Source organism: Aptenodytes patagonicus, chromosome 10 (genome assembly GCF_965638725.1).
Source record: "Aptenodytes patagonicus chromosome 10, bAptPat1.pri.cur, whole genome shotgun sequence".
Classification (NCBI taxonomy): Eukaryota; Metazoa; Chordata; class Aves; order Sphenisciformes; family Spheniscidae; genus Aptenodytes; species Aptenodytes patagonicus.
Genome location: NC_134958.1, coordinates 15,526,321 through 15,544,464, shown reverse-complemented (window position 1 = coordinate 15,544,464; position 18,144 = coordinate 15,526,321). Strand labels below are relative to the sequence as shown.

At 45.0% G+C, this 18,144-nt stretch overlaps 1 protein-coding gene across 11 annotated transcripts in view; it reads right to left on the bottom strand.

Annotated features, from left to right (window-relative positions):
* Positions 1-18,144, bottom strand: part of PPIP5K1 (diphosphoinositol pentakisphosphate kinase 1) — a 52,575-nt gene that overhangs the window by 12,983 nt on the left and 21,448 nt on the right. For 7 of the 11 annotated variants that reach the window (XM_076348228.1, XM_076348226.1, XM_076348227.1 and 4 more), the window contains exons 19-28: positions 17,142-17,283; positions 16,277-16,500; positions 15,125-15,252; positions 14,512-14,626; positions 12,931-13,038; positions 11,536-11,652; positions 11,043-11,207; positions 9,829-9,919; positions 4,516-4,638; positions 503-565 (exon numbers count right to left, since the gene is read on the bottom strand). In XM_076348228.1, the coding sequence (XP_076204343.1) occupies positions 503-565; positions 4,516-4,638; positions 9,829-9,919; positions 11,043-11,207; positions 11,536-11,652; positions 12,931-13,038; positions 14,512-14,626; positions 15,125-15,252; positions 16,277-16,500; positions 17,142-17,283 (1,276 nt within the window). The remainder of the gene's footprint in view (positions 1-502; positions 566-4,515; positions 4,639-9,828; positions 9,920-11,042; positions 11,208-11,535; positions 11,653-12,930; positions 13,039-14,511; positions 14,627-15,124; positions 15,253-16,276; positions 16,501-17,141; positions 17,284-18,144) is intronic. The other 4 variants (XM_076348231.1, XM_076348234.1, XM_076348233.1 and 1 more) reach the window with 2 other exon arrangements.

The window sequence follows — 18,144 nt, the reverse complement described above, 5'->3', positions numbered from 1 at the left end:
TAGACTGTGCTCTTCCAGGTGACACACGGGTAGCCTCAGGCTATCCTTGTTTTGGTCCTGCAAATCTGCGTTGCAGAAACTGAGGACCTAAGCTGCTGGTGCTCTTATAGAATACGGAGTGGATATCTGCCCCCCCACAATCCAATGGTATTCTCCCCCCGACCCCCAACCCCCGAAAAGGGAGCATGAAAGAAGGCTTTATTGTCAGCTGTGGAATTAAAGGCTGCTTTAGGAGTCCATTCACAGAGCCACTGCTCTTGCTTTTTCACCGGGGACACAAATGCTTTGGGGGGCAGGAGAGGAACCACTGAGCAGTAACAGAGGATGAATGAACAAGTTAGTTACAACGAGGCAATGGGGGAAGGTGAAACATGTTTGGACACCAGATACACAGACACAAAAAAACACAAGAAGGCTGAGAGGAGAATATGTGCAGAGAGAACCGAATGTGAGCATGGGGTTAGAAGTGTGAGGGAACGTCAAATCAAGGAAGCAAACGTACCATTAGTCGGATGCTTTGCAAACGACACAGAAAATCGTTTTACGGCTGGCATAGACAAGAGCTCTGAGGAAATAAAAACAGATCATCTCAGTTAACAGCCTACTTCTAAGGATCCCCCGACCTTCATATGCTTGCAACTACCCTTTCAGGTTCACCTTCTCCTTGACCCCCATAACACATGCTCCCGTTGGCACTGCTGTAGCACCCTGGGCACTCTCTACCTGCGGGTCTGACTAAACCTCTTGGCTTCCTCGCACTCTGCTGGCTCCCCACTTCCCTTGCACTGCCCTGCCAGGGTCTCCCCTGACACTACAAAGACTTCAGCCACACTCTCTCAGTCACAGACAGCATCTCATACCTTCCCACCACACTTCCAGCCATCCTGAGAGCAACCCAGGCTCAGTCCAGTGCAAGATGCGGTTAGGCCATGCTCACAGCCACAGGAGCACATGGCCAAGCAAGCAGCAGCACCACAGGAGGACAGTTCTCAGGATTCACCTCTGCCCAAGGAAAATGACAACCATTGTGCAGAGGAACTGAAGAGCCCTGGCATAGGTAAGTGCAGCTCAAAACATCCTCTTAACGCAAGCTAAACAGAGCTATTTATGAGTTTAAAGCTAAATCTTAGTAACTCATTAGGGAACAAACAGAAGACCCATGAAGACATGCCTCTACAGTTCTGTTGCTCAAAGCATTTCAGTACAGAAGAGGTTTTGGGGTACGCCTGTCAGAGTGGTCCTCAGGCTTCTCCTGGCCATGTCCCAGGCCAGGCCAAGCTCTCCCATAGAAATCACACATTGGAAAGACAGTGCAAGGACAGATTCTATGCATTAGATGTGGGGTGCAAACAGATGCGCTTTAAAAGACATGGATTAGTCTCCATATGCACCAAAAAAAAAAAGGCTGAAAACTTCAGTTTATTCCCACTCTGGAAATTCCTCAGCTATCATGGGAAAGAATCAGACCATCTGTATGTAGGATTTGATGTGAGACCCCAGCCAATCATACCTTTTGCTGCTATTTAGGAACTTTTAGGAAATATTAGAAAATGCTTTTATTTCTCTTTCATGTTTCAGGCGTCTGTTCTACCTAGTCAATGGGGTCTGTGTGCCTGTCCCTCTACACCAAGGTTAGGAGATATACATATCAATTTATGCTCCACACTCCCATTGTGCTTCTCTAGCTACATCCACTGACTTGGTCAAATAATATATTTAAACCAACTCTCAAACTTGCTGCAATTTTCTTCGCCAGCATAAGAGCCCTAAAATTGTTTTTCTTTCTTTACACCCAACAAATAGAGCATGACAATCTTCCCTACACTTGCAATCCCTTAGAAGTCCTGGAGCTGCAGTCAGCCAGCTGGTAACCACCTCCATTCCACCCCACATCTCCCCCTTGCCTTTATAGCACATCAACTTAAATGGTACTGCAACATAGCTTACTGGATCCCTGGCTTCAGACAAGCCAACTTCAAATCACAACCATCAGTGGACCTTCGCTCAACCTGAGGTTGGGATACAACTTTCCACTGAAGTGTTCCTTAGTCCTCTTCCAGCCCCAAGCAAAAAAGACTTCAGAAATGAGGGCCATTTTAACTTCACTTGAGCGAGTCTTTGATGAAGTGCTATAAGCCATGCACCACGCTTGAAGCATCACAGCCATGAAAAAATATCAAAGAGTTCATGCAAAGATGTGCTCCAGAATCTGAAGGTTTTTAAACATTACTAGCCTGACGACTGTGAAAAAGGCCTTGATACAAATGTACTCCAAGAGTCTGCTGTAGCTGCTGTGTCACTTACTGTATTTAGCTCTAGTAATATTTGGTTTAAATGCCATTGTTTAGCATTTCATTGGTGCTCATTTAAGCAGGAATATGCAGATCAGGGGCCTATTTCACATTCCAAGCTACCTTCCCCAGAAGCTAAACGCCCTTCTGCCTCCTACTTGTTTTTCCAAGCCCACCGCTTCTTCCTCACAACTGCTCTTATTGCAGCAAGACGCTGGTAGCACAGGGTACCATAGCACACTAAGAAACATGAAAAAAGAAGTGTAACATCAAGATGAATAATTCTGGGCTGTGTTAGTCACACACTAGTTAAATAAGTCTGCCTTTTAAGTACTCGAGGGTACAACTGCGTCTCAGCACACAGAGACCTTGTCACTGAATTTAGGCTAATGCAGCAGGACTCTGCTCTGGACCTTGAATGCGAGTAGCCAGTTGCAGGCACACTCCTACTATACAGCCTACAGAGAAAGGCAGCACAGCACCAGAACTGAGCAGAATCTGTTCTATTCCCAGCTGGATACAGAGCAAGCAGTCTTTGATGCTTTTCACTCAGAATTAGTGCTGCCTTGGATTCATGCTGCTTGCAGAGTTATGGAAGAAAAGCAGCCAGAGCCCTTGCTGGCCTTTTCAGCGGCTCCCCTGGTATTCACACCCCCATCTTGTGCCAAACACCATGAGCTTATTCTGGGACCTATGAGTAGCCAGCACTTGCTGCCTTGAGCAGCTCAGACTGGTACAGTAGGGTTTAAAATCCTCCCAGTTCACCCTCCCTGTCTCTGTCACTCACAGCCTGTTGTGTGCTAGGGAGCTCCCTGGGCAGGTGAGAAGCAACACAGTTTTCTCTTACACAGTGAAAAGCAGCACAGAAAGCCAGTATACATAATGGTCTCAATACAACGGCATTCATGAGATTCCAATAGGTCTGAGAATTGGAGAGCATCTTTCCACCCTGATTTGCTAGGCCATTTTCCTTGCCTCAGAACTGGACAAAAGTCCAAATGAACCAACCTCCTGTTTTCCCCAAAGGCCCCAAACTACTGCCTTAATCATCTCCCCACCTTGTAATCCACCAGTGCTAGTGTTTGTTATGATCCAGACAAGAAAGGCTCTCAGACTCTGTAAAGTATTGATTAAAATACCATTTGTTAGAACCAACACAAAAAGGAAAAAGAGAGGATAGATAATCTTAAATCCGTTCAGATGCTGGGAAGCCCAAGTTTTGCAACATTAGGTGGATTTCCAACTAGGACACAGCACGCTGTGCAGATCCTATCCATGGAGTGCTTCGTTCAATGCTGCTCAACTCAGCGTTCCAACAAATGGTATGTTAATCAGTACTTACAGAGTCTGAGTGCCTTTCTTATCGGGATCACAACGGACACTTGCACTTGTGCATTACACCCCTCCAACTCCTCCAGGATACCTGTGTCTTTCCCTGTGCTCCAATTTTCTTGAAAGTAGCAACACACTCTCTGCTTCTCAATGCATAACGCACTAGTACTAACCGCAGATCAATCCGCAGCTGGCAACACCCCTTCACCCATGTGCATTGGGCAACATTTAAACTAATGACCCAAATAAAGTTCAGCAAGACAATCTGGTAAAATGTAAGGCAGCTTCTGCAGAACTGCACAATAACTAGACTTTCCGGTCCTTTTGCAGTATTTCATCCAAGTATCCCACTTACCTCAAGCACTGCAGGCATATTACACTTACTTTCTGACAGCTACCTCGGACTTTTCTGGGTGCCCAGAAAAGTACCCATCTTATCTACTGCCAAGCATATCATTCTGCCTTTGGGATGGCTCCATCTTCCATAGGGTGAGGATTACTGTCTCCACAAAAGTTTCATTTAGCATCAGCTAGATCACCAAGGTAAGCAAGATGATGTGATGTGCTGGATTTCCGTATCAAGATAAACCTATTTAATATCTAGACCAATAAATCCTCCCCCACAACAGCAAGTAGTATTAAAATGTCAGACCAAAATCAGACCCCAGCAATGCCATACATCAGCATAAAACTCCTCACACAATGTCAGCTCCTATCTTGTCCTAGCAAGGATCACAATTTCTTGGGATATGATAAAATGCGTTACTGTATACACGGCGAATATACACATTCAACTGTCATTCTTCTTAGCAGTCTAAGTCTTTGCCTCAGGAGCATCCTGAGACACCAAAGTCCACAAATTAACCACCTGCTGCACAGGGAACACACATACCGTCTTTGTATGTCAGGCTGCTGGCAAACTTTTTGCCATGGCTGCGTGCGTAGTCCTGGAGGTTGGGGGCACTGGAGGAGCCTCCCAGCACAGTGGTGCTAAACAGGCCGGTGCATTGTGACCCTGGAAAGGCATGGAAGGTGTTAGTATTATATCTCCACTGCATGCAACTACAGAAAAGCAGGGTTAGTCAAAGAATGAGGAACGAACTGGCCACTTCACAGGCAATCTCAGGACAAAAAAATGATGCTGGGGAGCACAGGGAGGCAGTATTCCCCATTCTAAATTCAGCAGTGCCAAATGCACAACAGGTAGCCCAAAACTCAGCACCAGGAAAGTTCCTAACTCTGTCCAGGGGTTTATTTCCATTTGGTTTTCGTGCCCTGACCTAGGAGAAACACCTTGACGCCCTCCAGTCAGCAAATCTACATACTCATGTCAGAAAAGCCAGGATGCCAAATCACTAATGTTCATGTCACAGGGCTTCATTTCTCTGCTCTTCTGCCCATTCTCTTTGGAAAGCTCCTTTTTCTGTAGGACACCAAGGAGAAGAAAGGACTGCCTGATCTGTTGATCAGCAAATGTGGATTAATCACTCTGTCAAGCAGTAAGAAAAGCAATGTGACCAGAGAGCTTTCTTTCACAAGCTGCTGCCCAGATGATATCTCACATCCACTTGGTCATGTCTTGCTACTCCAGAGTAGTCCAACTGTTCCATGAACTACCCTTGCAAAGCACCAGATGCACACACAGCATGGAACTTTGCTTACCCTATGGCAAGGAATATGGCATGCAAGATGGCCTCATGCATTGGAGGGCAACCTAATACCGGTGGCTTTGGCAACTGCTGGTGTTTGTTTCTCTAAGGCACAGTGTTCTGTAGAGTGACTTGACTTTATGTGATATTTAGGAACATCGGGCATTTGAAATAGGATTCTTTCAATTGAGGAAAGCAATTGTGAGTGAGACAAAACCTTATTATGGGCCAGACAAAGCCACTGATTGGCTATAAATTCTCTGCTAAACCGTCTTGATGCTGCATTCTGTACTGAGAATACCAATGGCTAAAACCAACATTACTCCCTCATACAAAAACAGGCAGGTAGATCTTGTTCCACCTTGTCTGCCAAGGCAAAAAACCTGACATACTGCCTATTAGTATTTAACTGGAACAGTGCAACTGTTACTACTGTTAAAAAGATCCTGCCTATATTGCAAGCAGCTCTTGATTCTAAAATACAGCAGCATAGCATGATTTAGGTTGGAAGGAACCTCTGGAGGCTTCTTTCCCAATGCCCCAGCAGGGCCAACTTGGATCAGCTTGCTAGGGTTTGTCCAGTCAAGTTTTGAATACCTCCAAGAAAGGAGATTTCACAACCTCTCTGGGCCCCTGTTCCAACAGCTGGCACATTCATGGTGAAAAATTTGCTCCTCCTAGCTAAATGGAATTTCCCATGCTGCAACTTGCGTCTGTTGGTTCTCATCTTATCACCACGTGCCTTGGAGGGCAGTCTGTATCCGTCTTCTCTGTAACCTCCCATTTAGGTGGTTGAACAGCATTAAGGTCTCCACTCCCCACAGCTTCTGATCTGAACAAGCCCCGCTCTCTCAGCTTCTCCTCACAGGTCATGTGCTTCAACCCCCATCCACCTCCACTGCCCCTTAGTGGGCTTACACCCGCTACATCCACACCCTTCTTGCACTAGGGAGCCCAGGACAGGACAGCAGTACTTTAGACGCAGTCTCACAAGAAGTGAATAAAGGGGAAGAACCAAATCCCTCAGCCTGATGGCTGTACTCCTGCTAATCCAGCAAAGCATGCCATTGGCCTTCTTCGCTGTAAGGACATGCTGCTGCCTCATGTCCGCTCCTTGCTCTTCAGGACCCCAACTGTTTCTCTGCAAAGCTCCTTTTTAGCCAGAGCTTCTTTGGAGAAAACACACAGATACAGAGTTTTGAGTTATCACATGTAAGCTCAGTCTAAGCTGACAATATCTGCTCCTGGGAACAGTGGGGGATGACCGAAAGAGTTCTCATATGCACTGAACTTAAGCTACTCCACCACTGTGACACCACTGGTAGCTTTCCACAGGACAGACTAGCACATACGTGTCCTTGGACAAACAGTCAAAGAACTCTTGCCTGCAAGGTGACTGATACACAAGTCTTAGAAAATTTCCTCCTAATGCCTTAAATTGAAGCTCAGTGCTGACTCAGCATGCACTGGAATCTGTCAGAATGCAAACAAAATTTTGTCAAGCAGCAGCCAGGATGATGCTCCTAATCATCCTTCCATGGCTTAAAAACAAACAAACAAACAAACAACAATAAAAAAGCCCAACAGACTCATTTACTGGCAGATAAAAATGGAACAGATTTTTATGACTTTGTATCTTGAGCAACCTCGTGCCACTAATCATTAAGCTAAGGATACCCCAGTGTTTCTGCTATCCTACAGTAGACAGAAGCATTTTGTTAGCATCCTTAAGCCAGAAGAGTATTTACAAAGATGACTCTACGGACGACAGCAATTGTCTACAGTGAACTCTAGGAGACCACTGTAGCCAAAGTTAACACACACACACGCGCGCGCGCGCACATCCTAAAGAACATAATGGTACACTAGCCATTTGGATTTAAGATGTAGCAACATTTGCCAGAAATTACTGTACGTGATGGATCTTTTTTGTGTATTTAATTTTCAGATGTACATTCAATGTTTCAGACATTTAAAAAATGGACATCCCTTACTTCCCTACAGGAATGTGCGTCAGCACAAAGCTTCATGCCCACCAGCAATACACCACCTCTATTGCTCAAACAGCAAGGAGTGATTTTACCCCATTTTGAAGTGTTCTTGCAAGCAAAGAAAAGCACTGAAACTTCCCTAGGCTTCTCAAGTTAGAAGCATGCACACTGTTGCAGACAAACCACAATAATGCACTCGCTCCTGCCCAGAAAAACCTGGCATACTCCAAAGCACCACTTTGCATAGACAAAGCAAGCTGCAGCCCGCCCCTTTTCCAAACAGACATTTCAAGGAATCTTTTTAAATTACAGTAAAGACACAATTCTGGCAGGTATGGCAGCAGGATTATTATAGGAGCTCTGTCCTGCTCCCCATTCTTGCATGCCTAAACATATGAGGTTATACCTGAACAGACATTCTCCCAGAGAATCCATTCTCCCAGAGACAACGATAGCCAGCCACTGACAAGGTCAGGCAACAGGAGACAGGGTCAATTTCAGAAAAGCTCAGAAACAGCGGGTAGTATCTGAATGAACCCCCTCATAGCACAGCTGCTGAGACAAGCATTAAAGCCAAAGTTCAAGCTCCCATGAGTTCTATATTGTTTCTCCCAGAGAGAGTACATTTCAGATCCTAAAGTGGGAAGAAATTAGATTTCTACAAAACAAGCAGAAAAAGAATCAGGAAGATTCCTTGAAGAGCTTGATTTTTACAGGTAAAGAGGCGTCATTCTTCTTAACAGTTCTCAGGTTAAGAGAAATTCACAGAAACACAGACATCCTAATAAACAGGGATTGTACAAGCTAGTGTTGCACCACAGGTCTCTCCTGCTCAACTCTTCTGTGCCTGCAGCTGCAAGACTCTACAGAGAAGAACGATGGCTGGGCTGAGTATCCAGCTAGAGGTTTACTGTCACAGATCAGGTCTACCAGTTCCTACTCAAAGTTCCTACTCTGCAGAGCTTCACGGTTGGGAGAGTGACCAGCAAAGGCTTCCCAGCAAGGCAAGTCAGGCAAGAACCTGAAATTAAACCTGCTAGGATCACATTTCAAATTTTGTTGTCAAGGAAAAGTAGTGCTGTACAAGGGTCCAGTAGAGTAGTAGTCTTCTCTGTTGCCAAAACAGACATTCCTCAGAAACCTGGAAAAGGCTGCAGTAAACAGGCTGCAGTATCTGCTTTCCGGAGCACATGCCTTCAGGTACTCAGACATCCAAACAGTAAAGATAGTTTGCATGAAGCATTTGATGTACTCATTAATTCTCCAAGCAGATGCACTTCCTTGACTGTGTGCCATCTCAGAAATTCTCATATTGCTTCACAGGTATTCACAGAATAACCACAGGTTTCTTCAAGCCTAAGCAAGGTAGTCTATTACAGCTTACTTAATCCTGCAGGTGGTCTGTGAAAGGCAGAAGTAAGTAGATGCACCACATGAAATAGCACATTCAAAATCCACTATGGCCAAGGCTATTGTGCCTTTATGAAAATAACATGCATCAGCGATTCCTTCTTAGACTTTTCCAACTGGCTGGTAGCATAGCTGGCAGACTCCAGGGATACTTCCTAACCACTCTGAAGAAAATTCCCCTTACTTGGTAAGAATTAGCTTCCAAAGCAGCAGCTCATTCAAAAGTGACAAAGACATGATCAGGCCTTTCAGAAATCTCTTCGCTGCAGGATGTCCACATAACTGAGTAAAGAACTGATGAGTCAGAACTGCTGCAAGTCTACGGCCATGCCATAATGCAAAAACAGTTTTAAAGAAAAAGAAAGTGGGCATAACTTGGGCATTTCCACCTCCTGGTGCTTATTAGTCAGCTGCAAGATCTAGGTTTCACAGCTATCTTTGAACCTCATGACAGCAAAGACAGCTTTTCAGTTTCCAAAAAGATCTTGCTTCAGCAAAACTGTTTCAGGAAGAATTTCAACTATTAAGACACAGTTTAGGTTAGGATGACAGGGAATGGTACTCTCAAGGACAGGCAGAGAACACCAAGTGCCCCAAAATAGTCTCTTCCACTGGCTACCATGCAAAGAATGGCTAACCAGGGATTCCAGCTCAATTAGAGAGCTGTCAAACACTGTTGCAGATGACAGATCTGTTCCATACAAGAGATCTTTATGAAGCAAAGGTAGAAATATAATAGTCTTACATGAAGAGCAGCTTTGCATGTAAACTACTGTTTTGCAGAAAAGAAAGCACACTAGTTCTTACACAAAAGCATCTCTTCCTACTAAGTTCAGAAATGGTATAACAAACGATAACAACATGGAACCAGAAGGCCAACCTGCAAATACGCAGCTTGCTCTGTTGCTCCCATACTAGAAAGGATGAAAAGTGCATCTTCTGTTGCTAGAAGCTGAAGGAGAAGATCATACACAGAAGGAAATGCAGTAAGATAGTCTCTACAGTGGTCTAAACAGTAACACTAAAAGAAGACATAATACACACAGAGAGACATACAAGGAACTTAAGTCAGATGTATATGTGGAGAGACAGACAGATGCCCACAGAAATACAGAGGTACAGGTGAGCAGGTTGGTTACAGGTCAAGTACAGTACCTAAGCCACTTTGCTTCATCTCAGAAGACTGCCTGGAGTAAGTGCTGAAGAGGCGATAACCTCCTGATTTGGAAGAAGATTCAGATAGCACCTGCAAAGACAGATAGTATAATCAGTGTCGTGCTCTAAGTTACCCACTGGTCTCAAAAGCCTTTATACGTCAATTGAAGGTAAAGAAAAATATGTCTCTTCCTTAAAATCATAATTTGCAAGAAGCATAAAGGGACTCATATGCTAAGATTGTGACAGTGCATGCTCAATTTTAATTTCAAGTTTGTGTTGGGTTGTGGAACAGTGGAGATTTCAAAAATATGAAGGGACTCATGTACTGAGCTCCCTGTCTCCCAAGACTCTTGCTGGAATCACTGGGACATAGACTTCCTTCTTTAGCAGCAGGAAAGTATATCCCCTTTAACTTAGTACATGCCTGTTACAAAGAGCCCCCTGAGTGCTGCATGCAAAGATTACATCATGAGTGACACAGAGATGGAAGCCAGCTAACAAATACCTCGAGCCCTAACTCTCTCCTTTCACTGGTTCAGAAAACAGATAGCAAAAACGCCTGTGAAACCCCTCCAAAAGGAGGGGCAATTTCTAGAGCACTTTGAAGGTGCCAGCTACCTGCTGACTGTGAAGCTAGCCTTATGACACATAACGGTCCTGAAGGACAGAAGCAAGAAGAGTAAAATCAATCTTTGTTACTTTAGCAGATCAGTGAATGGGACAGTTCTAAACCCTATGACAGTTTAAACACTGTAATAAACCCGTTGGTTAGCAGACACCTCTGATTTGCATGAGATCTTAGATGGGAGACAGGAACAAGAAATGTGGAGCTGAACTGTGAGAGGCAAAGGCTGGAGTCTAAGGGAAGAGGGAAGGCAAAGATGTCACCATGGCTAGGTGAAGAGGTTGCATGCAATCTCGTAGCTGGTTACATTGATGCCTCTACAGAGCATGTAACCCAAGTAATTCTTGTGTTTCTCAAGCATTTCCTTACTTGCTCTTCCTCATCAATTCCTCTGACCTGTGTTCCCCCGTCCTTCCTCAATGAGGAGGAGTTTGGGAGGTCTGCCTTCCAAAAAATCCCCTTTAACTTCTGCAGATCCTTTCCCAGAATCAACTCAAACTCGGGCACGTTAAAAGGAATGCCAGGAAACCTAAACCAAGCAAAAGACCTTCATTAGAACAACCAAGGGCACCCAATGCATTGTTACCTCCATGGACCCTGTTTTCCGGTTCCTGATCAGCGGTGATCTTCGCTGAATGCTGACCGGCTCGGAAGGCTGCGGAGACCTTTGCTGTGCGCGATCTGGCTCATGGATGCCTTTCTCTTTGGAGAGGTCCTCCAGGCTGCCTTGGTCTGCTTTCTTGTCCTCATTCTGCAGTAAGGAAACATTGACACCTACAGGCACGTGGCCTTCGCAAGCACTGCCCAGGCACTGACTCCAGCCTTGGATCTCCCAGCTCTTCTGAGCTCCTCTGCTGGAGGAAACCAGCGTTCTCAAAGACTGCCCTGACAAACCCTCGGAGTTAGGCAGGGAACATAACCCGCTAACAGCCCGCAAGCACAAGAGAAAGGTCAGCGAAAAAATTGCTGCTGGAGGCTGGATGGCAGCAGAGCCTGGCAGAGCAGCAAGGTTGCCGACGGGCCCACACTCGCCACATCCGCAGCAGGCAGGGCAACCTGTGTCCGGGCAGCGTGCTCACCTCCGCAGAGGCAGGCCGAAAGCCAAACCCTGTGGGCACGTTTCTGTCTTCCTCACAGCCTTTCACACCAGGGCTGAAATGCAGCTCCACATGGAAACGCTCTTCTGAAGATGGATCCTGTGAACGTGAGGCACAGGGAATAAGTAAATAAGAATCAGTCCCACTGTCAGCATAGTCTGGACCTGGGCCACCCTGCCATGCCGGTGCAGCACATATCCCAAGCGCATCCTTTTGGAAGGAAAGCGGAAGCAACAAGAATCCATGAACATAATGGCTCTAGGTTTGTCTCATCCAAAAGGACAGCCCTTAATAGCACAAAGCTGAGGCATTCAAATTGTTGTTATTTTGTGACAACAGCCACCAGAGGACCAAAACAGAATTGGGCTATATGTATATATATATATACACACAAACCTAAAACCCCTTCCGATCCACTCCTGTTGCAAAACCAGCGCACACTGGGGCACGGAGAGATTGGTTCCTTCCTGGACCTTTAGTTGGGTTGTTCCAAGATTTAAGTAACTGTCTCTAATATTACTTTTTTTAAAAATTTTTCTTTTAAGGGAAGCCAGAGCTTTTGCAATATCTGGCATTAATGATGCAAAACCGAAAGTTTCACCATCTCTACTTACTAACAGATTTACCCCACTCCTAAGAGCTCTGTTGAGAGTTTGGGGTTTTTTTTTTGACAAACAGCACTAGGAAATATTTCACTTCTACTATTAAAACCCCACATCAGCTCTGTGAATACAAGATTCTAACTCTATAGCATATGGAGGAAAGGGAGTGCTCCCCTCACCCACTACAACCTCCTGCAGTAGAGGACCTGAGTCACAGGACCTGGGATTCAGTATGTGCAATTCGGTGCCAAACCTACTTATTGTCATCACCATCAGCTTCCACATTCCAGCTGTTTTTTAAATGATTCTCTTTACTTCCTGAAGACATCAGTATATACTTCCCTAACTATATCAGTATATTTTTAAAATAAAAAAAGTTTATGAATGTGGAATTTCTGGATATTTTCTAGAAATATTTGGAAAAAAATGACAAATATAATTTGGTTTTATTTATTTTTTCCTACTGTTCATTTATAATTAATATTAAGAAACAGCAAATTATTTTGCTTCAGGAAATGCTTTAAAATAGATAGTATTGATTACTTAAGTTTGGTATTACTGCTCAGGGTGGCATTCCACTTACATGTAACAAGCATTAACTGGGTCACTGCCTCCCACCTAAAAATAAAAACTAGCAGTTGTGTTAACGATCCGTCCATCTTTATTCACAAGCGGAGAGAGCTCAGGTTACAAACTTCCCAGCTGAACTCATCTCTTGGGGACTGTGCCTTGCATCAGGGCAGGAAGGATTTTATCCTACAGCTATATCCCTCACCTTGTTGTTGTCCTCGTAGAGCATGATAACAATCTGGGTCATGTAGTTCAGCTCTGAGATAGCACTCAAATAGTCCATGGCTCTCTTCCACTGCTGGTCTTTGTTTTCCTGATATATACACATAAACAGTCGCATGGAATAAGCAACAGCAGACATTTTGCAGCATTCAGTGAAATGGGTCTGAGAGAGTTTGTCTCTCCACAAGATAACAACATTGTCAGGACAAAAAACACCTTGCTTAACTTGCATGAAGAGAGATGACCTTGCAATGAGGGCGGGGTGCTTACAATAAGGAGCAACTGCATAGAGGGACACTACAGCTACCCATACAATCCACGTGCAGATCTGAGCACATCCAGCTGCAAGCCCCCTATGCCATGCTGACTGGAGAAAAGCATAACCCACAGCAGGTTCCCAAAGACAGTCATTCTCAAATAGTGGCCTACAGAACGGAGTATTTTAGAGAAATGTCAAAAAAAGCCCAAGGGATGAACTTGTGCTAAATAAGGGACCAAGTGAAGCTGCTTTTACACGATGCTGAATGAAAAGTCTACAGAGCCACGCTGGACCCTTGGGCTCCACAAGGCAGGGCAGCCCACCCCTCATTGTTTCCCAACACTGCTAGGGAATGGCCGTACCTGAAGTGCCACTCATGCTGCTTCACTACCTGCTTCACTCATGCTCATCTCACTACCTTGATGGACATGAAATGAACCCCACCAGTACAAAAAAACCCAGATGCAGCCTAATATCCCTGTGCTGGCAACACAGCATCCTCTGGCACTCAAGTCAGGGAATAAAGTAGCATACTATTCAGTGAGCAATTCAGAGGTATTTGCATGATCACTGCCTACAGATACACTGAGCTTCCACAGACATCAGAAATCACACCTGCTAAGCAAGCCCAAACTCTCAAGGCATTTCAGAACACCATGCTTAAAAATGGGATGATAAATCAGAGTCTCTTAAGGAGTCTAAAGCAGAGCTTTTCTCAAGGTCTGCATGCCAGTTCCTTCAGGAAGCAGGTTATGAGAGCAAGTGAATGTTGGATTGGATGAGTTAGTCCCCTAAAAATGTGTCATCCGTCCCTCTGGTAGAGAGCACCCCCTATGCATTTGCAACTTCAAGTCACTTCCTCTGTAAGCAAACTTGATTTTCTTGACTTAGAATTGACAGAAAGTCATTAAATAACAGGACCAAGCTCTTGAAATAAAGGGTTGAAGGAAGCAGAAAGAGAGAAATTCCCTCATCCCCATCGCTTCATACTGCTATCCTCCTACACCGGTAAGTGGTCCACTCATCTGAAACCAGCAGGACAGCTCTTGGAGAAAACATGCCTCTGTACAAGCAAGGCAGGCAGTGTCAGGACTGAGGAAGAACAATCCTCCTACGTGCCAGAAAGGCAGGAAGCTGCAGCATGCAAACACAGCAGAGATGGAGTGGGCCAGAGGCCACTGATGCACATCATTAGTGGGGGAGCTGGCTAGAGGGGCAACCTACAAACGTACACTGTCCACCTTGGAAAGGGCCACTGAAAAAAAGCAGGGAGGCTTACTCTGTGAGCATTGCTGGGACACTTACATCCAGGAGCCCCCCATAGCGGAAGATACTGAGCAGAGAGTGCACATGGCTCTCACTGGTGAAGTAGAGCCGTGTCCGAACATGGCGACCTGGTGACAGAACTCCTCTTGAGTACCTAAACCAAAATCAGCCCAGTGTTACTCATAGCCGGCCAATGAATTGCCATCTATCATACAGCAGCATTTCTGCACGCTTAACGGAATAAGATAACCCCACACTGGGAACTGTCAAAGAGCAGCAGGAACAGAACAAACAGTGAGAGCATTGGGCACAGAAGCAGCAAGTTTTATGGTATCCTAATGGAGATACATGGTGAGGCAGAGGTGGCCTCATCATACTAGCACTTGCCCCTTGCAGAGACAGGGATGAAGGCACCACCATCCAACTACAATGGGTTTAAGCTTCTGTGGCACCATGCTCCCGCTCAGCAGTCTCAATGTGCCTTTCCATTTCCCTTCTAGTTCTAGGAGCACCAGCATGCCTCTCTCTCGGTGTGTCCTTCAGTTTATGTTCAGTGCCTCCTTCCACACCAGTACACTCTTCTGGCATGGTTCCCACACACTGCTCCAAAGCTGCCCTCCCCACCAGCAGCAGCATGCAGCACAGTCCTTACAAGGGATGTAGTTTGTTGACAGACTCATCTTCATGGGTTCTCTGTAGGTCCAGCTGGATCTTTTTAATGAGAGGAAGACAAAAGCCAATAGCAATCTCCAGTTTCTCCTCCTTATTAATCCCATATTCCTGCAGGAACAAAACAATAGATACCCTTTAGCCCTGGTTCTTTGCCACATCCTCACATGAAAGGAGGCTGGACTTCAACAGTCCTGTCCACAAGCACCACTACAGTTAAGCTAGGGCAGAAAGGGAAATGTCACCCAGCATCTTCCTCTTTTTTTTTCCACATATTGCAGAGGGTAACAGAGGACAGAGACTCCTCCAAGAATCCCTATCTGTCTAGACATAACTGTCAGTATTCTTCCAACAGCTGAGCGGTGCAAGTACCATCAGGGAACCTCCTCTCATGACACACAAACTTATACCCTGACCTGGCATGAGCATTAATGCAACAACTGCTACTTGCAAAGATAAAACTTGAAGTGCTGTGCTGGAAATAGCCAAACTGCATCTCATCAGGAGCACTGTGAAAAAGTTTAGAAGACCACTTCTGGTCTACATGGGCACAAGTGCGATTGGACCTTGCTAGTAGAAGCTGATCCCATATAAACAAGGCATTTCTGCCAGAAGTGGGACAGAACAATGGTGAATACAGAAATCCATTGCACGGGGCCCTCCTTTCCTCTCCCATTGTTCATGGGCATAAACTTTGTGAGAAGCAAGCCATCTTTGCAAACTGAACAAGTTCTAGTTTGACAAGAATAACAAACTTGCCAGAAAAAGCCTTCACTTTACCACAGAAATCTCTTTTCCCCTGTACAATCTTGTATGTGGAGAATGGGATGTTGCTATAGCACACACACTCAGCTCAAAGCTGTGCTATAATGCACTACGATGAACATGGAAAAGCTGCTGCATCAGCTGTTCATTATTCTGACGCTGTTAGAATCCTCATCCAGGAAGCCAGCCCTGCCACATCTTAAGTCATAAATGGTTTTGGCCTCATACAAACATTAAGAGATATATCTAAGAAGTACCTGTGATATGCTGCCTTGGGAGTTAATGTGCAAGAGAATCGAGAAAAAACAGACAGGGAAAGGGCCAGAAACTGACACCACAGACATCGTCACACAGGCAGGACAGGCTATACCTGGGGTATGATCACATCTGCCAGGGCTTTGGAGAGTTTGAAGAGTTCAGCTGTGCCTTCCAGTTTCAGTGCACAGTTGTGCTGTACATCATACTTGATGCAGTCATAGATATCAGGGATCTTGCTGATGTCGTAACGCCCATTCTTCATGCGGAAATCTCGCTCCAGCTTACTCCAGCGTTGCAGCATCAGTTCTAAAGTCTCACTGTGATACAGTTGCAGGTCTAAACAGCAGAGAACACCAAACCACATTCACATCCTGACTACTTCTGCATAGATTTCAAGTGACAGCTATGACTGACTTCTCCCAGCACAGAAGCGCTCTGATTATTATGTCACCCACAGGAATCCTAGACTGGAAAAGCCACTGGACCTGTTGCATGGAGTTTTAACCTGCAGCAATAAGCTACTTGAAATACTTGAGAAAAGTGAAACTGCTTGCCTGTCGGCTTATGTCTGCCATAAATCGTGTGAAATGTCCCACAGATGCCTTTTTAAAACCTCTGCACTGTTATTAGGAAAATTCTTAGAGACAAGCAAATCGTGACTGAAAAACTTGCTGTTTATAGTCTTGAGCTCCCCTCCAGGAAATGCTTGAAAAAATCAGGCATACCTCTCCAGGCTGTACTGCTGCTGTTTACATTCACTCTAAACCCAAGATGCACATATCATTTCCTTTAAATTACAGCTCTCTTTAACAGTAGTTGAAAGTGGAATAGGAGACTTCTACATCAATAGCATATAGAGAATTTCATTTTAGAATTTCTTTGATACAGACAAACATAAACCATCGTCGTGTTTGGGAGCTCTGAAGATATAACAATAAATGAATCTGCTCCAGACACTTTCCAGTTCTGATGCTCACCTGCAGATTTTGGGTCTTCCAGACGTTTTTGTATTTGGGAGGTGAGATTCTCAATCAGGGTGAACACCTGGTTACAGACCTCTACTGGGTTCTGGATAAATGTCATGGAGTTGAGCAGAGAAGCACTGCCTGTAGGTGCTAGCTGAGAGAAGATACCAGTAGAGATTAATTAGTATCTTTACAAACTGGGAACACAAAATGTCTGCCTTTTGCAGCTGTACTACTTTCTGATTAGGTACAAAAGTTGTGCTCCCAGCTGAGTATAATAAGCTGGCCTATTCCTAAGGGTAGTTAGGCAAGTTTTAAAAACTTCCTCAGGACCAAACTCAGAGGGAGCAAACAACCGCTCCTATCAGATCAGACCTCCCTCCACCTACAATATCCACTCTTGTCTCACTTTGCTTCTGTGCTTGAGCAGAAGGGCTTCATAGAAGTTTTAAGTAGTTCTTTGAGGTGATAAATATGTTCCTTAATGGTAATGGATATCAGTCCGGTAATCAGATCTGAGAGTCCAGGAAAAATAGCGTTTTGGGGACTTGTTGGAAAAGCAGCTATAGTGCTTTTATTGGTTGCTGTGCTGGATGCAGCCCATGCTCTCTATTCTGCAGTTATCAGACACTGATAGGACCACAAAAGGGTTTGTATCCAAAAGATCTGTTCACACATGCACAGAGCACGGATCTAGAATCTGGCAAGGCATACTCCCTGTCCACAGCAACTGGGATTGTTCTGGGCAGCCTGCAGTAAACCACGAGAACTCTTCTTTTAGCACACCCATGAGAATAAAACGCACTGGGACTTCTAAAAGGAGAGGAAGGTACCATGATGATTCTTGAAGGGGACAGTGGAGCAACACTGAGGATTTTCACTTGGAGAAGGGCAGGGGCTATTAACCTGCCCTTTCCCTTCCTAAGTTCTGTTTATATCCTGTAATTTTGACCAGAACTGATCTCACACTAACCAAACTACTGTTCACATACCAGCAGGCTTCACATCAAACCAC